Source organism: Oxyura jamaicensis, chromosome 1 (assembly GCF_011077185.1).
Source record: "Oxyura jamaicensis isolate SHBP4307 breed ruddy duck chromosome 1, BPBGC_Ojam_1.0, whole genome shotgun sequence".
NCBI lineage: Eukaryota > Metazoa > Chordata > Aves > Anseriformes > Anatidae > Oxyura > Oxyura jamaicensis.
This window is the reverse complement of record NC_048893.1, coordinates 197,049,742-197,066,951: the sequence shown is the minus strand read 5'-3', so window position 1 is coordinate 197,066,951 and position 17,210 is coordinate 197,049,742. Positions and strand designations below refer to the sequence as shown.

General features: G+C 43.3%; 1 protein-coding gene across 2 annotated transcripts in view; it reads right to left on the bottom strand.

The window, feature by feature from the left end:
* ME3 (malic enzyme 3) overlaps nt 1-17,210 on the bottom strand; it is a 121,532-nt gene that overhangs the window by 17,076 nt on the left and 87,246 nt on the right. For both annotated transcript variants that reach the window (XM_035329398.1, XM_035329389.1), the window contains exons 6-7: nt 14,176-14,337; nt 10,298-10,401 (exon numbers count right to left, since the gene is read on the bottom strand). In XM_035329398.1, the coding sequence (XP_035185289.1) occupies nt 10,298-10,401; nt 14,176-14,337 (266 nt within the window). The remainder of the gene's footprint in view (nt 1-10,297; nt 10,402-14,175; nt 14,338-17,210) is intronic.

Here is a 17,210-nt window from a genome sequence, read left to right as displayed (position 1 = left end):
AGAATTAGCAAATCTTGAAGCAACCTCAGTTGCTATAGAAACTATTTCTCTAACACCAGTCTTACTATTTACTTGTATCACTGAGGAAGTAAAATTACTGGCTTGGTGAATAAAATCAATGATCTCAGCCACCATGAATGTGTGTGACCCGCTCTCCAAAGAGTGTTAAGGGTAGATGGGTGGGTTTCCCTGACTACAGAGGCAAGTCTATAAGAGTATTAATCTAAACACTTTTTTTGTTTGTTTGTTTAGAGCACAGCATCTTTCCTCACTTCATGTACATGGTCTGCAGCATGAGACAGTGCAGAATGACTTCTATCTATTTTCTCTTTGATCATTTTTATGAAGCAGAGCACAAGGAAAGCATGGTGGCCCATAAACACTTCATTTCTCTCATGCCTCTCAGTATGATGGGACTGTGCTGGAGTGGAAAGACCGCTCATTGAGCTATTTTTTTGAAGATTAGTTTGTTTTCCTCTGCTACTGAGCCTCTTTAAAGTGTAAACCACATTTCTGAACATTTATTTTTTAATGTGAGAACTAAAGTTTTCATTAATAAAGATTACAAGTTGCTCATGGCAAGACCCTAAGACCTGACGCTTTAAATGAAACGTTCACAGCTAAATCACAGATCAAAATCTCGGGATGATGTCAAAGACCCAGTCCTTAAGGACTACTCATCTTACTGGGGTTTTGAGAGGATTTCAAAGAAATTGTGCTGCTCCAAGTCACTGAAATTAAACATAAACTGGGAAGCTTACTGAGCCCTGTCTTTGAAATCAACCAGTTCATTTTTACTGCTCTTTCTAACACTGCTGCGGTGGCTGTGTGTTCCTTTTTAGGGTGACCTGATAAACCTAGGGATAAATTTAGCAAGGAGAATGAACAAAACAACTGCTGGAGCCATTTGCAATAACATCCTTGTAAGTAGCAACATGATGAGTCAGTTCTACTGCCCATTCTCCACAGCACAGTATCTCAAGATTTGTGTAACCTGTTTCATCCCCCAGGAATTCAGAGCACTCTACAAGGAGTATTTGGGTAGCATCCAAGAGCAGAACGTAGCCAACTTGGGACGGGGGGACAGAAGTGTTTTAATATGTACCAATGCTAAAAAAAAAAAACCATCCAGCTTAGGAGGCAATGTGGCGAATAGCTTTGCAAAGGGAAAGGGTGGTCAGAGAGCTGCTACTTGTACGGGAATTCAGCCAAGAAAAAGCAGTGCAGATGGATTTCTTTCACTACCTTGACATATCGAAAAGTTTGCTGGGTAATGCTAAGCTAGATAATTCTTGTTGCCTTCACAGACAACAAAGAATAAGAGGCACATCCAGTAGCAAGCTCTTTGAACTAGTCTAAATGGAAAACAGAAGTAGGTAAGTAACAGTTCTGGAGATGCCTCTCTCTTTCTGCACTTTCTCTGTGAATGTAGTCTAAAACCACCACCTTAAAGTTAGGTGTCTAACTTTAAACACCTCAGTTAGGAGAGATACCCCCCTCCCCATATTATCTAATCATCACAGCTGGTTAGGAAGATCTTAAATACATGCTATGCACCCAAGGTCACTGGCTTACCATGCTTTCTACTGCAATGCTTTGGTTTCCTTCAAAGCCTCTAATTTCTTTCCGGATCTTCTCTAAAGAAATTTCCCTGCTGCATCCCACATGGATAGTATCCAAGTGGTCCCCTACCAGGTGACATGGAAGCACTTCAGGGTGGAATGTAATATACTGGTCAGTCTCACCCCTTTGTCATACTTTTAAACATTAAAAGTGCAATTTAATAAAACTGGTTTTGTAAAGTTATTGTACTTCACTGAAAGAATTGTAGCTTCCATTAAGAAACCAACATTAATAACTTCTAGTTGAAGAAGTCATTTTACTGAGGTATGCTTTTGTCTAACCAGTTAAGAAGTTCTGCTGTTTAACTTGTGAGATCTGATAAGAACGCAGCCCCACTGAGCATGCACCTATGCATTTACAACATGCTTGCTGTCTGTAGGTGCAGGATGCCTCTTTATAGAAAAAGTGATTGTAAAGTGAGTATTTGAACAGGGATTTCTGAAGATCCCCTCAAATTTAAGTATCCTTAAATTTGTAGCTACAGCTGAGTGGTCCTACAGTGAGATCTTGCAAACTTCTCTGTTGGAGGAGGCTCCCGAGGTCAGACTGTTCAGTTTGTTGCCAGTACTCATCGGTTCTTCTATGTTTCTTCCAACGCATGTGACTCATCTCCGAACTTCCAGCTCAGAGCCTAAAGGAGAGTTTGAAGCCAGAAGCAGCAGGTCACATCAAGCCTCAGTGTTTTCCAGCCCAGGAAAGGCATGGCCAGCTAAGGTTGGCTCCCTTACATAATTTGATCTTGTCTCTCAGTGACTCATCCCCTCTAGAGCATAATTTCATCTTCTTGGCATCCTGGACATTAGCATTCAAATATGCTGGATCTAATTGCCTTTATCTGAAAGGAAAGCTCCAATGGAGACTATTTCACATGGACAAGGTACATTGAAACACAGCAAGTGCCTTTGTCCTGCCTGGTTTCTTCCATCTCTCAGCTATTCCCCCACTTTCAAAATAGGAAGGTTTTAGTTTTTGACTTTCTGATTTTGGAAGCAAGTCTGTTCTTACATGCAGATCCCTTGGGATCTCTGCAGTCCTATGTCTCCTAGTGGAACTGGAGCTTTCCACTCAGTTTGAGAAATTCTTATCTTTGCTGTAATTCTGATCTTTTCTTACCAGGCTGTGGAAAGGGAAGCTTGGTCAGTTAATTTCTATACCTCTCTGACAGAGGTGGTTTTGAAGCAATTCAGGCACACTGGATATAAATCAAGTGATACTATAAGTGTTTTACAGACACTAAATATCATCCAGGTTGATGTCTTAAGCCCCCTCTTCCGCTGTACATTTTTCAGCAAAAATGAGATCTTGAGTTTCTGATTCTATCTCATTAGATTGCATATTTTGGGGGTTTGTGCCAGAAATAACTATGACCCAAATTCTGGATTTTACACCCATACCTTGCAAAAACCTTCCTGTAAAAATAACCTCACTGAGAAATGGTTTAAGGAATGTTCCTATACATCAAATTTAGTCTGATCTCCAAAGCTTGCCAAATAGATTTTGCACAAACAAGATTTTTAATGAAATAATATATTATTGATAAAAATTGTGGTATAAGACTGTCGCCCTGACAACAGATGACTCTAGGAGCCAAACATGTACAATGGTACAAGTATGTTGTAAAAATTACTACCTGAAACTCTGTATTATGAAATTATTCAATTTCCTGGAAAATAAACGAGTAGAGGATCCGTCCCTTGTTTATCACTGCGCTGTTGTTCTGACACTGTTACTATCCACTTAGAGCTATGCTGAATCTCTGGGCTATGCTAACTCAAAAGATGCTGTTAGTGAAGTCTGTAACCCCTGTAGAGGATGACACACAGCTCTCTTGGAAGAGCAGAAGTATAGAACAAAGGAGTGTGAATCCCAGAAGTGGGAGGCAGATGTTTTCCTGATGACACTGCTTTTAGCTTCTTTATTCAAGAGAGTTCTCAATTGCCTGAACAATCTCATTATGCAATTTGCTTCTTTAATCCTCATTTGTATGTACCTCTTCAAGTTCATCCAGTCTCATTATAAGCCATGAGGCCACAGAATAAAAAAAATCATGAGGCTTCAGTTGCAATCTGAGAAGCATCTGACTGAATTGCACAAGTCAGAACTTCCAGGGTGGCCTGAGGACCTGTGCAGCACGTTTGCCAACCAGTATGAGAAGGGTTCTTTTATTCACTGCGAATAAGGGCTATAAAACATTCCTACATGTATATGCATATATATAAAAATATTTGCAAGAAGGTTCAGTTCCTTTACTGAAAGAATCACAGGAAGGGCAGTCCAAGCCTTATCTGAATTTACCATTTTATAGCACCACTTCCACTCATTCCTGACGTAAGGCCTTTACTTTGATGCACTGCAACTCCTACTCAGTCTTGTACAGATCTAGGCAGAGAAGAGCCAAAATGTCTTTGCCCTTGTCCTTGACATTTTATTACTGCTGCTTGATCGGCCAAAGTTCTGATTTCCAAGAACACTGAAATTTTCTGTAAAAGAGCCCATCACCATGCTTGGCAAGTAATCAGCAGTCAGGACTGGAAAACCAAAGTCCACACAAACAAATTCAACAACACTAGCCCCTGAGTCTGGCCAGTGTCCTGAGGCCATTCTTACTGTAAAATTGTTACCATGATCCTTGGCAGGCTTTTGGGCTGACCAGCCCTGCTCTGCCATACAATTCCTGGTCACAGGTTAGGGATCGTTTTAGTCAGGCACCTACTGAAGAAATAGCATGCCTGTGGCTTTGTAGTTGTAAGAGAGCTAAGCAACATGTCTACGAGATGCAAGCACAATGCACCAGAATATGAGCTATGACCTATCTTTGTTTTAGCAGTAGAGATGCAGATAGCAAAGAAATAGCTCAGAAGTGGGCAAAGCACTTCCCTCATTCAGCTCCAGCCAGGATGGAGCTCTACCCCTGGAAAAGATGAAGGCAGTGACTCGAGAATCTGCATTGCCCTTCTGTATGAGTGGGAAGCACCTCTGCACCTCAGCAGCGTTACATGGGCTTCCCTGAGCATGCCCCAGCAGGGCAGAAACGGGGTCACAGGACAGCTTGGGCATCCAGACAGAGAAAAGGCAAGTCATTTCCATAAGGTCTTTGCAAAAGACCTTCACAGAGTGGGAAAAAAAAAAAAAAACAAAAACGACTTGTCCCATATCACGACAAGGGTGATCCTGACAGAACAAGATATGCTTTTATCTACATTAGAAATGGAGATGGAACCAGCAGTCCCAAATAAGCAAACACTGGTGCCTAGCTAAGAAGAGGCTTCGAAGGAGAAAATACTTCTGTTCATTCCACATAAAAATGGTGAAAAGCCTATATCACTCAGAGACCCAGTCCCCCTGAGTATGCTGAGAGGTGGTTTTGTGCTCTTTGCAATCGGCAGGATAGACAAAAGCATAAGTATGCCCCAGAAGGCTCAGCCTTTTCTAGTGTCATTCATGCCTGGGAAATCTCACCTCAGGACTGCACTGTTTGCATATTTGCACGTGTTTCTGGCCAAGAAGAGGAAACCCAGGTAGGTGAAGAGGCAACAGAGAGACAGGTTTACTACTTGGAGGCACAGGGCCAGGCAAGTGCAGTGCTGGTTCAGGAGGAGCTTGTCTCGTACAGGATGTAAACAGATGTTACATTTAGTGTCAGAAAGAGCCTTTCATTTTTAAGACTTCCATATAACTGAGAGGAAAACAAGTTTTCCCTTAAGAAATGACACTGAAAACTAAAATGTTCGTAAATTAAAGTTGACCTTCTGCTTCTGAAACCATTGAAAAAAAAAACACCTTCAAGCCCTCACTCAGTCCTGTGATGTAATTTAACAGCACCATTTATATCACCCATTAAAGAGTTCTAAAAGTGCTAAAGGGAGAAGAGAGAAGTCAGAAAGCATGATCTGCTCTATTACTTGAGAAGTAATTTGTTTAAACAGAATTGTTTCAAAAAATTGTTTTGAAAAGAAATGACACGAGTCAGGTTTGTGGATTGCCATGTTAATCACAGCACAGGGAAAGCTGGACGCAAAGCTCCGCATTACGAGGTCATGACTGCAGACATAGCAGTTATGACAGTTGTCAGAGTGAGACAAAAATGCCGTTGATTTTATGCTAGAATGCGAGGTTATGAGCCAACAGATGGGAATTTTGCAAAACCAGATCAACCACAGCCAACATAAAATTTAGAGCTGTAGTTGCTGGGTTTAGAAATTCCGCGCCAGAGAGCTGCATCACAAACCAACAGCAACTATCTCCTTGGGCTGCACAATGTTTCTAACATTGGGTAGGAGTCTCACCAGCTTTCTGCCAACATAAACACAGCCACGCTCTGAGGCAAAGAGCCTGCTGTGGATTCAGTCAGTGCTAAATCAATGAAAGTGACCTTTGAAACACAAAGATAGCAGGAAATCCCTGAATCTCAGATTACTGGAAGCTGGGGAGTATGCCAAGGATGTACTATTGCATCCATGCCTGTTCTTAGTCATATCCCTGGGCATCTGCTATCAGCTACTGCTAGAGAGAGGATATAGGGGAAGACTGAGCCAAGCACCATCACAAAGCTCTTGGAAAAAAAATCTGGAAAAATCATGGTCAACATTCATTATATTCCTCTAAACAACAACAACAAAAAACCTACCTTTTTCAGAGCATGTCTCAGTTTCCAAGCACTAAGACCAGCACTAATGGCTGCTATGCCACTCTTGCGTGCTTTTATGATAAATGACTTCAGGTTCCTCGCATTGGGTCTGAGAAAAGGCTGCAGCTGGAGGTGCAAAGCTTCTTGAGGACAGGGCACAAGCAGGGGAAATTACTGTGTTAGTGCTGACCCGCAGACATAGCCCTGAGTTACCTCTGACAGTCAGCAAGGAACAGAGCCTCACCACCTGACTCACACCCAGACAGATCTTCTCCAGCTACGTCTTTCTAAGCCGGCTGTGGTGAATCTAGCTTAGGTGAAAAATCACAGACAGAAAGTCCAGGGCAGAGACCTTTCAACATCTGTAACTGCATTATCCCAAAGGATTTGCAGGCAAGATGCTAAGTCTGTTACAGCAGGGATCCTACAGCAGCATGTCTGGAGCTCAGCTGTTTCTCAGTAGTAGAAAACCAAGCGAATAAAATCTAAATATTGTTCTTTGGCTAGAGGCAGATAGAGAAACTGGCTGATGAGTTCATCCCACACCAAGGCAGGACAGCAGGGCTGGCTCTTCCCATCACCATCACTGCTCCCTTCTGGGTGGTGGCAGAGTCCCCCTGGCCAGATGGACAAGGGGAACATCCACTGCCTCTGTGAAGTCTGGAGTTGCTTTACACCATCAGCTCTTCCAAGGCACTGGTGACCTTGGTCACCAGCGTGCAGGTCTCCTAGCAGACACATAGATACTGAGGGGCTTTAGGTGTCAGCAATATTACACAAGGCCAGTGGTGCCTTGTCTTTCGTAATTCGTTATCCAAATTAACTAGAGCACCTGAATAAACAACATGGGGGAACAGGTACTGGTGATTTTGTTTCTTAAAGGTGCTGGTGCATTTGTGATCCAAGTCTCACTGGAGAACTGCTGAAACAGAGGTGGCTTGTTGTGGAGCAAGCTCTGCTTGTTGGAGAGCACAAGTAGACCTGACTCAGTATACACGTGGGTACTGGGAAGGGACTGGACAAAGAGAAATCAGGTATAGAACAAACACAACAAACAAAAATTCAGCAGAGCTATTTTCCCTCTTTCTCCTCCCATTCTGAGAAGCTGAACGCTTGATCTGATGTCTTCTGTGCTTTGCCATACGGCAGAGGCTGATAGAAGAGTGTTTCTGTCTCCCCGGTTACCCTGTTAGTAAGTGCTGATGGGAAAGGAAACGGGAGTGAAGTTATGACAGTTTAATGAGGCTCCTGCACCATGGTTTGCTGCAGTGTGGAAGTGCCTCTCGCAGCCTCAGGCTGTGTGCTCAGCATCTGTCAGCGAGCCACTGAGGCCAGCACTCAAAATGGAGGCCGGAGCCTGGGGACAGGACGTCTGTCACCACCTCTGGCCACTTGGAGCCACCAAGCTGTACAGTTCCTGTACGATGAGACTACAGAAGCAGTGACTGGAATGAGGCAGGAAGTCTTACATCAGATAAGGAATTGCTCTATACCAGTTTCCACACCAGTTAAGGAGAAAAAGAGAAGAAAGAAAGAAATTTCCAGTGGTAGTTTGCTTTGAAAGAGAGTCTGAGGATTAAAGAACGCTGTTACTGGAAAGGCCGGGCAGAAGCTCTGCAGAGCACACAGTATGTCCCAGCACAACAGCAACTCTCATTTCGACCTTAATTTGCTCATATATGCAGTCCCCAGAAATTCCCTGGGTTACTCTGATATGATCCTTGGACACATTATGTGAATATTTATTCCAACCAGAAAAAAATGTACCAGTTCAAGAATGAGACTGACTTACCTTTTACCATGGTAACTGAGGAGAGGAAAAACAGAAGTGGTGTATTTTCCCATACAAACCCTATTACTCATTGTGAGAAAACTGCAATTTGTCAGTCTGTTTCATTCAGTCATGGGCTAGGTTCAATGGGCCAAATTTTGCATGTGGCTGCCTCCCAAGAGGAGCACAATTTGGAGCTCTTATTAGAAAGCTCAGTCATTTTATGCATTTTAGGTGAAAGAGTAATGAATGGAGATTTAGGCACCATGAAAATGCAGAAATTTATCCACATTTGAGGAAGGCTTTTATTTCTAAAACTGCCCAGAAGCCACACTTTATTTCAACATACTGTAAGCACTAATTCTGAAGCCTCTGATGCACTCCTTCTTTCATTATTATGTGGCTATTATGAGACCAGAAGCCATTTCTCCTGACTGTAGGGGTCTCCAGCTACAGAAATTTGACATCTGCTTAATATTATTATTCCATTAGAACAGTAACTCTTCAATCCCCTGGCATTCTTGCGGGCTCAGACACATTCCACTTCAGTGACAAATGTCCCTTGAGCCAGCAGTGATTTGGCAGGGTGGGAGGTACTCATGCAAAGGAACTGACAAATGGTTTCCACGAGAATTTGAAGTATCCTCAGGAAATAGTCTGAATCTCTGCGTGAACATCAAGCTGAAAAGGAAACCCCTCAAACTGCAAGAGATTTGTGGTAATCCAAAAGAGGAGGAAAGATATAACTGAATTCCCAAATAACTGAATTTGTGTGTCACATCATAGACTTACATATGAAGTCAGAGCAGACCAAAGACCACAGCAGTTCATGTTCGCAGGTTTCCTCACACATGGAACCATGCTACAATATACAGCAGCACATTTTTGCCCTTCTGAGCAATTATGAGACATGTCTACATCATGCTGTTGAGCAGTGAAGGAGAGACTCCTGTCCTAACAGTAGCATTGCACATGCACAGTGTGCAGCACAATGCTGCCTGGAGCTACCATATCAACAGATGCTGAAATTCTCCATGGCACACTCATCTCTCTCAAACTTGGTTTGTCAGCTGTGATAGAATCATCCTCAGCATTGCAGCCCCTTGGTTCCTACATCCCTCCATGCACAGCCAGCTAGGCAGTCGGATCGTACATAAATATACGCTTCTCAGTGGACAGGGAGGTGCTGTCTTTAGACACTGGACTTTGTGCCTCCTACCTCAAGGGAGACACGATGGCCTGAATGCGGATGACACATGTGCCACCCACTGCCTTCCATTTATGCAGGAACACGCATATGCAGCTGTCTGGAGGCACAGAAAGAGGAAAGTTCAAACACAGCTCCTTCAACTGGCAAGACGAGACCCAATATAAGGACGTGCAACAGCTATAATCAGGTGCAGGCTCTGCTCTCTGCCACTCTCATCAGTGTCATCTTGTCATCTGCTGCTTTAGGAAAGGTAGAAGCTGCTCAGGAGCTTGGGGTTTTCCGATCATTATTATTTTCTTCTTAAAGAGTTGTTCCTACCTTCCTTCTTATGGAAATCCCTTCAAATGGTAATACAGATTTCAATGCATTTTCATTTTTTCCCAAAGGAGGAAATCAGTGCAGTGCAAGAGATGCACATACAGCATTGAGGTGTAGCTCTGCTCTTTCCACATCTTTCCCTGCTACAGCAAAAACCCCATATACCTACTAGTCAGTAAGAGGAAATAGGCACTCAGCCAGTCTCAGCATTAAAAAGACAATGCTTATAAACCTGGTCTCCTCACTCCACAAACTTTAATGCCAGCAGGGAAGCTGCTATTTTTGCTAAGTGATAGACAGGCTGTCTGTAGGCTCATGCAGACATCATCACGGGGAGTAACACAACATTTCCAATTAGAAGATTTCCTTCACAATGGTAAAAGCTAGAAACTTCCTGTACAAAATGCAAACAAACCAAAGTTTAGATTCTGCCTGTGCTGAATGACTCTCATAAATGCATGATGGAGACCAGATACAGCCCACAGGGCGTATGTTTGACACCTCTGGCCTATATGGACAGGAAATGGTTATAAATAGTCAGTCCCATTTCAGTTCTCCAAAGACATAAATAATTTTGACACAGAGTGCTCAAGCACAAAGAGTCATTTGTAGACCACCCAGGAGACTTGCATTTAAATGACCTTTCTTTGCTTGTACAATCAATTACACTAATGTTTATTTCAAGAGTTGCAACATTTGTTCTTAAATGGAAGCAGCTCAGAGAAGCCATGTATATAATCCCACTTACTTGTTGGTAACTGCCTGCATAAACTCATCAATCAGTTCGTCGTATTGTTTCCCACGAACCCTCTTGTGTTTCAGTCCAATATAGAGTGGATCACTCAGGAGACCCTAGGACACAAAGCAATTCTGTTGACAGCGTCTCTTCCACAGCTGGATGGAGATTTATGCGCTAGCCTACCCAAAAAGTTTGCCTGTTGCAGACACATGAATTTTACTCACTTTGCAGTGAAGGCAAGCTCACTTCGATTCTCCTGAGCAGAAAGTGTTTCTGTAAGAAGTAAGCTGCGCTGTGGACTATCTTTTTTTTGTGGAATAAAGTCAGAGGCATGTAATGCTTCTTGACTGCAGTCGGAAATGAGGCTCTGCATCCCCAAAACAGCGCTACCAGGACTCCCTGCTGAGGTGTCTCATTCCCAGTGAACAAAGCTGATCTTGTGTGGGGGTGTTCACTGTTCAGTCAGCACTCAATTTTGCACTGAAGGTTACCAGGAAAGGTGCTGGCCATAAACAGTACTTTGAGCAATGAAGATTGCCTGAAGTAACCTGAAATGACAAGTGTCATGTAGGCCTCTGGGTGCTAGCCCAGAGCTGACAAGAACCTGCGATCAGATGCTCCCCAGCCTTTCACCTAACTAACACTCAGCTCCAGTTATATGCAGGTGTCAGTCAGGAAAGGGTATTTTCATAGCAGATAAGTTTATTTTTCAGTGCCTGCCATGAATATAAAACCAGGCCGCTCCTCCAGCCAGCCCACCAGGTGGTAAGTCAGGACCCCTAAGCCACCTAAAAAGGACTGGCTCAGCATGGAAACTGCACATATTTCAGGAAAAATCACAGGACAAACAGTGGCAGGAGACAGGTGGGCCAACACCTTGGTTTGTCACTTGCAAAACAACTCAATTTCCCTTCTGATTTCAGGAACTGAATCATAAATATGAGAAGGGGATGAGCCACCACAAACCTATTGTCCTGCAGCCGTATGGGCCCCAAATATTGGCAGGTGGGCTAAAATTAAATCTGTTTTTACAGCCACAGCTGTTTTCCTTTAGAAGGAAATATGAAAGAGGTTTTCCTCTGAGTTTGGTACTTTAACTCTTCAGGGCCATGAAACAGAGCAGACCGTTAGCATCACTTCACCAATTGTTCCTTTGGTGCCATGGGCCTGTACATGGGGTACAAAAGGGTCTCTTAGACAAGGTGAGAAATGCCAAGCTCTGAAAAGACTGATTTGCTGAAAGAGCCTACAAAGTATTATGGACTGTCAGAAAGACAAACTGGGAACTGTTGCTACAAATGTAATATGTGTTACTCCATTCTACCTGAGATGCCTTTGTTAGCACGACAGTCACCCTAGGCTCACCCTGTATTAATAGGCAGAGATGAACAGGATGAATGCCTACAGGGGATGCTGATTTCTATGCTGATAAATGAGTTTATCCATGGGGCAGGATGTTTCTAGGATGTGCTGAGGGTTGGGTTAGGCTGGGTGTATGCACATGAGAAAGTCATTAAACAAATAAACAAATTACTTGTATTGTGAGTAAATACATTGTTTACATTGCTGGAAAACAGCAACTTCTACATTGCAATCCCAACTGTGAAAACTGCTTCCACAGAGAAGTTCCTGGTCACAAGCTGCACATAACCTTGGGCAGAATGGAAGTGCCCAAGCCCCAGAGACTGATTCTGGGAGTCCCTTTCTCTAAAACTAGTTGACTTTTGGAGATGTCTAAGAAATTGCTGGTGCCATTTTGGATTTTAGTTGTCCCTCCCCAGATGCTGTAATAGAAACAGATGGTTATGCATGGTCAGAAGCTTCCCATGGGTGGGGAAGAACGTACACCCAGGTCCCTCTGGAGGCCAGCTCCAGCTGGGAGGCTCAGAGCATGCCAGCAGTTGGTGGTGCAGACCAGCATGGAGGAGTAGGAAGAGATGAAAAGATTACTCTTGGTAAGTTTGCAAACACCAAGTTAGGCACCAGTGTTGATCTGCTCAAGGATAGGAGAGCTCTGCAGAGGGATCTGGATAGGCTGGACCGATGGGCTGAGGCCAACTGTATGACATTCAAGAAGGCCAAGTGCCGGGTCCTGCACTTGGGACACAACAACCCCATACAGTGCCACAGGCTGGGGAGAGAGTGGCTGGAAAGCTGCCTGTTTGGAAGGGACCTGGGGGTACTGGTCGATACCTGGCTGAATAGGAGCCAGCAGTGTGATCAGGTGGCCAAGAAAGCCAACAGCATCTTGGCTTGCATCAGAAATAGCATGGCCCTCATGAGGGCCTCAGGGAGGTGATTGTCCTTCTAGCAACAAAGGGGCAACAAAGCTGGTGAAAGGTTTAGAGAAAAACTTATGAGAAGTGGCTGAGGGAGGTGAGGTTGTTTAGCCTGGAGAAGAAGAGTCTCAGGGGAGACCTTATCATACTTTACAATTACCTTAAAGGAGGTTATAGTGAGGTGGGGATTGGGCTCTTCCCCCAAACACCATGTGATAAGCTGAGGGGAAATGGCCTGAAGTTGCACTGGGGGGGTGGTTGTTTTGGATATTAGGAGAAATTTCTTTACTGAAAGGGTTGTGCAGCATTGGAACAGGCTGCCCAGGGAAGTGGCTGAGTCACCATCCCTGGAGGTCTTCAGGAAAGGTGTAGATTAGAGCTTAGTAGCATGGTTTAGTGGTGGACATTAGTACTAGGTTAAAGGTTGGACTAGATCTTAGAGGTCTTTCCCAACCTGAATGATTCTATCATTCTGTGATTCTAAAGAGTCAAGCTGAAGTACAATGCACTATTGACTGGAAATTCCAAAAAGAGAATTCCTGCTTTAGCCTCAGAAGGTCCAAATGCTCCAATGTTTCAGGAAAGATCAGGCTGAGATGGGTACACCCTGTATTCCACCTGTCTACGACAGAGGGATATATCAGAGGGATAAAACAGATTTGGGTTCAAGGACTGAAAAGATAATTGGGAATCTCATCCTAGATGTCATCTATGGTCACTGATTTTTCTTTCTTCCTTTTTAATGTCCCATGTGAAACACATGGGGCTGGAGTTAAAGACGTACATAAAATCTAGCTTTCTAGCAAGCACAGGCTTATCTGAAAACACCAGGCACTCATGCTAGCATCTGTCTTCATATACAAGCTTAAAGCTTTTACTCTCCAGATTTTTTATTTCTCTCAAGAAACATGTGTTTGGTTTACTTGGGGTCAAGTGAGGCACAAGTACATTTTACATCAGTGGACAAATCCTGGCCATCACAAATAAGTATAGGATATTCTTTTTAAAAAATACATCCTCCCAGATGTCCATTCTGGCATTGCTAAAATGTTGCACTTCAGCCTTCTGAGCCAGAGTCATAAGGCAAAAATGTGCAAACAGATGGAGTCCTCCTGTCTGGTTATCATGTGTAGTAAAGTGTGCAAACTGGCAAAACACTGAAATTAATCATTCCCAAACCACCCAGCAGGGATTCTCTATTTTCTGGCATATAGTCATCTCTACGCAGACAAGGGTATCTGTCTACTTTCTCACAATTACCACAAGAAGAATAAATCTTGATCTTCCTGTCCGAAATCTTTTAATTCACATTGCCATACTGAAAGGTAGAACTGATCCTTCAGCTCCAACTGGCAACAATCTTCTCACCAGGGGACCATAAGGCTATTCAGCGTTCATTGCAGTTCCCCGTAAGAGCAGAAGTTTCTCGAGTATCAAACAGGAATGCAACCTGGTCACTTCCCTGCAGTGCTGGTCTAGCCATCGTCTCATCTTGGATGTCTCTGGCTTTGTCTCCATATTTAGGGAACCAAAATAACTTGGCCCCAGCTAAGCATTCATCTTGATTCCTTCTCCCCCGTCAGATTTATGAAGAACTGTAAGTCTTACCTCATTGTCTGTGCCAACATCCAGCAGGACAGGGAGACACTGTTGTGGGTGAACTCCACCACAAGCTGTGTACAAAGCAAGCTTTCCCACTGGGATGCCCATGCCATAACTTCCTAGATCTCCTAAACCGAGAATCCTCTCTCCATCTGTCACCACGATAGCCTAGAAGGATGAAAAGAGAGTGGTGTATAGTGTTGCCAAGGCTTGATCAGCAAAAATAGTTCTACTGTCTTCACGCCAATGCCATTGTGCAGTTGTATGGTGAAGTGGATATTTGCTTCTTCTACATGACACCACGTAAATTAGCTGTCAGTGACATGGGGCTGGTCATTTTGGGGTGGAGGTAATGTGGCCGATGGGTAGCTGCTCTAGGTGTGGGAGAGCACTATCTCTGCTTGCCAACACTTCAACCCACGTGTAGAAAAACCCACCTGGCACAGCTTTTTCTGCATCCTCACCTGTACAACCAGAAGCTGCACAAAACAGACCTGGCCTTGACAGACTCTCCTTTTCTTTTTCTGGACAAAGAGCCCTGTACAAAAGTGTTCCTCTGTTCCATAACCTTCTGTTTTTCTCATTACTGTATCATTTCTTTGTGACAAGAAGGGAAAAAAAAAAGCATGCTTAATGATGTCCAAATTAGAAGCCCAAAGCTGAGCTGTTCAACCCACCCTGTACAGCACTGGGGCCTTAGCAGGCCAACGACCAAGCAGATTTCACTTAGCTTCACAAATTTTAGGCTAACTACTCATTGTCAGTTTTGTCCCTAGGGTCAGGAACTTCTTTGGGCAGTTTTGAAATGCAGTAAGAGCAGAAGATACTTGAGTCCAGCCCCTCCGTGGGAGAAAAGCTGCAAAGGCCACAACAAACTTCCACTTCCATCACTGTCCCAGCACTTCAAAGAACAGAGCACTTGCTTCGAATGGACTGTGGGCAACTCTAGTGCACAGCCTAGCGTGGGTTTCAAAGAAGATGCAGAGAAGTGTTTTATTTGCTGCTGTGCAACATTAATGTCAAACTGAAGACACATGCACATGCTTTAGTACAAAATAAGAGAATGGGGGATCGGCAGCTACCTCAACAGATGTACTTCTTTTTTGGGTGGGGATAATAAAGATGTGTTTAGAGCTGGGATGGATCAGCATTGCCTTGTTTAGGAATGGAATAATTCTCCTTATGGACTTTTCTATTTCAGGGAGAAGCACATTGATTTCTTTTGCTGTCCTTTCCCTGCATAATTCAGATGATTAAAGGGAGGACTTAAACTTTTGCACTGTGGATTTACAATGAACAATCAGATGTTTTTATTCAACATAAACTATACACACCTCCCTGGGCTATTTTCTCCCTCAACCTAAACCTCTGTTTGTAACAGAAGAGAATTACATTATATTACATAGTTAATGAGGAAGGCTGAGGATAAACTACAAACACACAGGACACACATCTATTCTGCTTTTTACATTTATGTTGCCCTTTAGCAAAAAAACCACTCCGGTAGTTTCAGGGTGGTAATGTGCCTGATGCATTCCAGGGCTGTAGTGTACATAGTAATAGTAACAACCGATATGGAATAAGGATTATTTTGAAATGTTCATCCTACATGCTGAATATTTGTTGTTGTCTTGTTGCCAGTCCCTAGGAGTGAGAATTCCTAAAACTAAATGAAAATTCCATGTAAAGACTATTAAAACTAGAATGACTATATACACCTATCAGGCCAGAGGCTGAACAAGCCCTGCCACAGGGAATTCACATTCATGACAGTGATACACATAATTACTCCATTTGGGGATGTTTTCCTATTTGTTTTTCTTTCCGAGTCAATGTGAAGTGTTAGTCAGTGATGGGAAAGTCTCTTTTTGGGTGTACTCCATCTGTTTTTGGGTGTGCACTCAGTTCTTTACCACACCCTGGATGCAATTGGGACTGGAAAGCAGTGCTGGGAATAGGGAAAGCAGCAAGCACAGGCACTGCTACAGGTTTATCAAGAAACTGATGCAAATTACATGAAAAGAAATCAAAATTCTAACCATGCCGATTTTTTGTATTTTTATATTAAGTTATAGTGAAGCAAAATATTTCTCTGGAGCACAGATTCCCTTTTATCCAAATAAATAAGCGTTTTCAGGCAAGCCTAAAAACTTCACCACAACACTTATATTCTCTATTGGTCCCAAAGATCTCCAAGGTAACACTGAAAAATAGAGGAGCAACATTTTCGTTGTTGCTTGTGTCAGAGAGGGGAAACTGTATTCACATTTATTTGTGGTTCTTTGGAACTGCAAAAACAGAACAACAACAACAACAACAAAAAGCAAAGCTTCGGTGGATACCTGATGCACAAGCACATTAAAATAATGTTTTTGATTGCTTTTGTGATCAAAACTCAACAAACAGGACATTAACCTCTGCCTGGGCAGGACAGACCCCACTGACTGAACCACTGGTTTACCAGTTAGGAACTTGCTTTCTCCTTCCAACTGTGCTACAACTGTGCTACAAATTTTCCTGATTACTGTAGTCAAGTCTTTGGCTGAAACTTAGGTGTGTGTTCAAGTCCATCATCTAACCAGTTTCTAAGATTCTTTCAGAGTTGATGGGGAGAGATGGAAACCTCCAGAGTGCATCTCGTCCCTCTGCTTTGGAAAGGGATGAAATGAGCATTTCCCTTTGAAGATGCTCATCTCCCTCTTCATTGATCACTGAAGTACTAAAAAGTGGAGATTAGGCACCAGGTTTTCAGGCAGCTCTTGTTAACTGAGATGACTCTGGACCATAGGCTGGGTGATCCTGAGCGCTACGCTGATCTCCAAGCTGCTGAGGTAATGCCAAAAGGTAAGTGCTGCTGCTGGCATTCCCACTTCTGTGCACCGACTGCAACGAGGACAACTTTCCCAGGATGAACCTATACTCTGCTTTGAGTGTGCCAACAGAAAACACTATGTAGAAAGCTAAGTGTGAGTAGCCTTGTATAGCCGTAATCCTGTGTGGGACTCAAGATGGCGAGTGTGCTTTTCAGGGGAACACCCTAC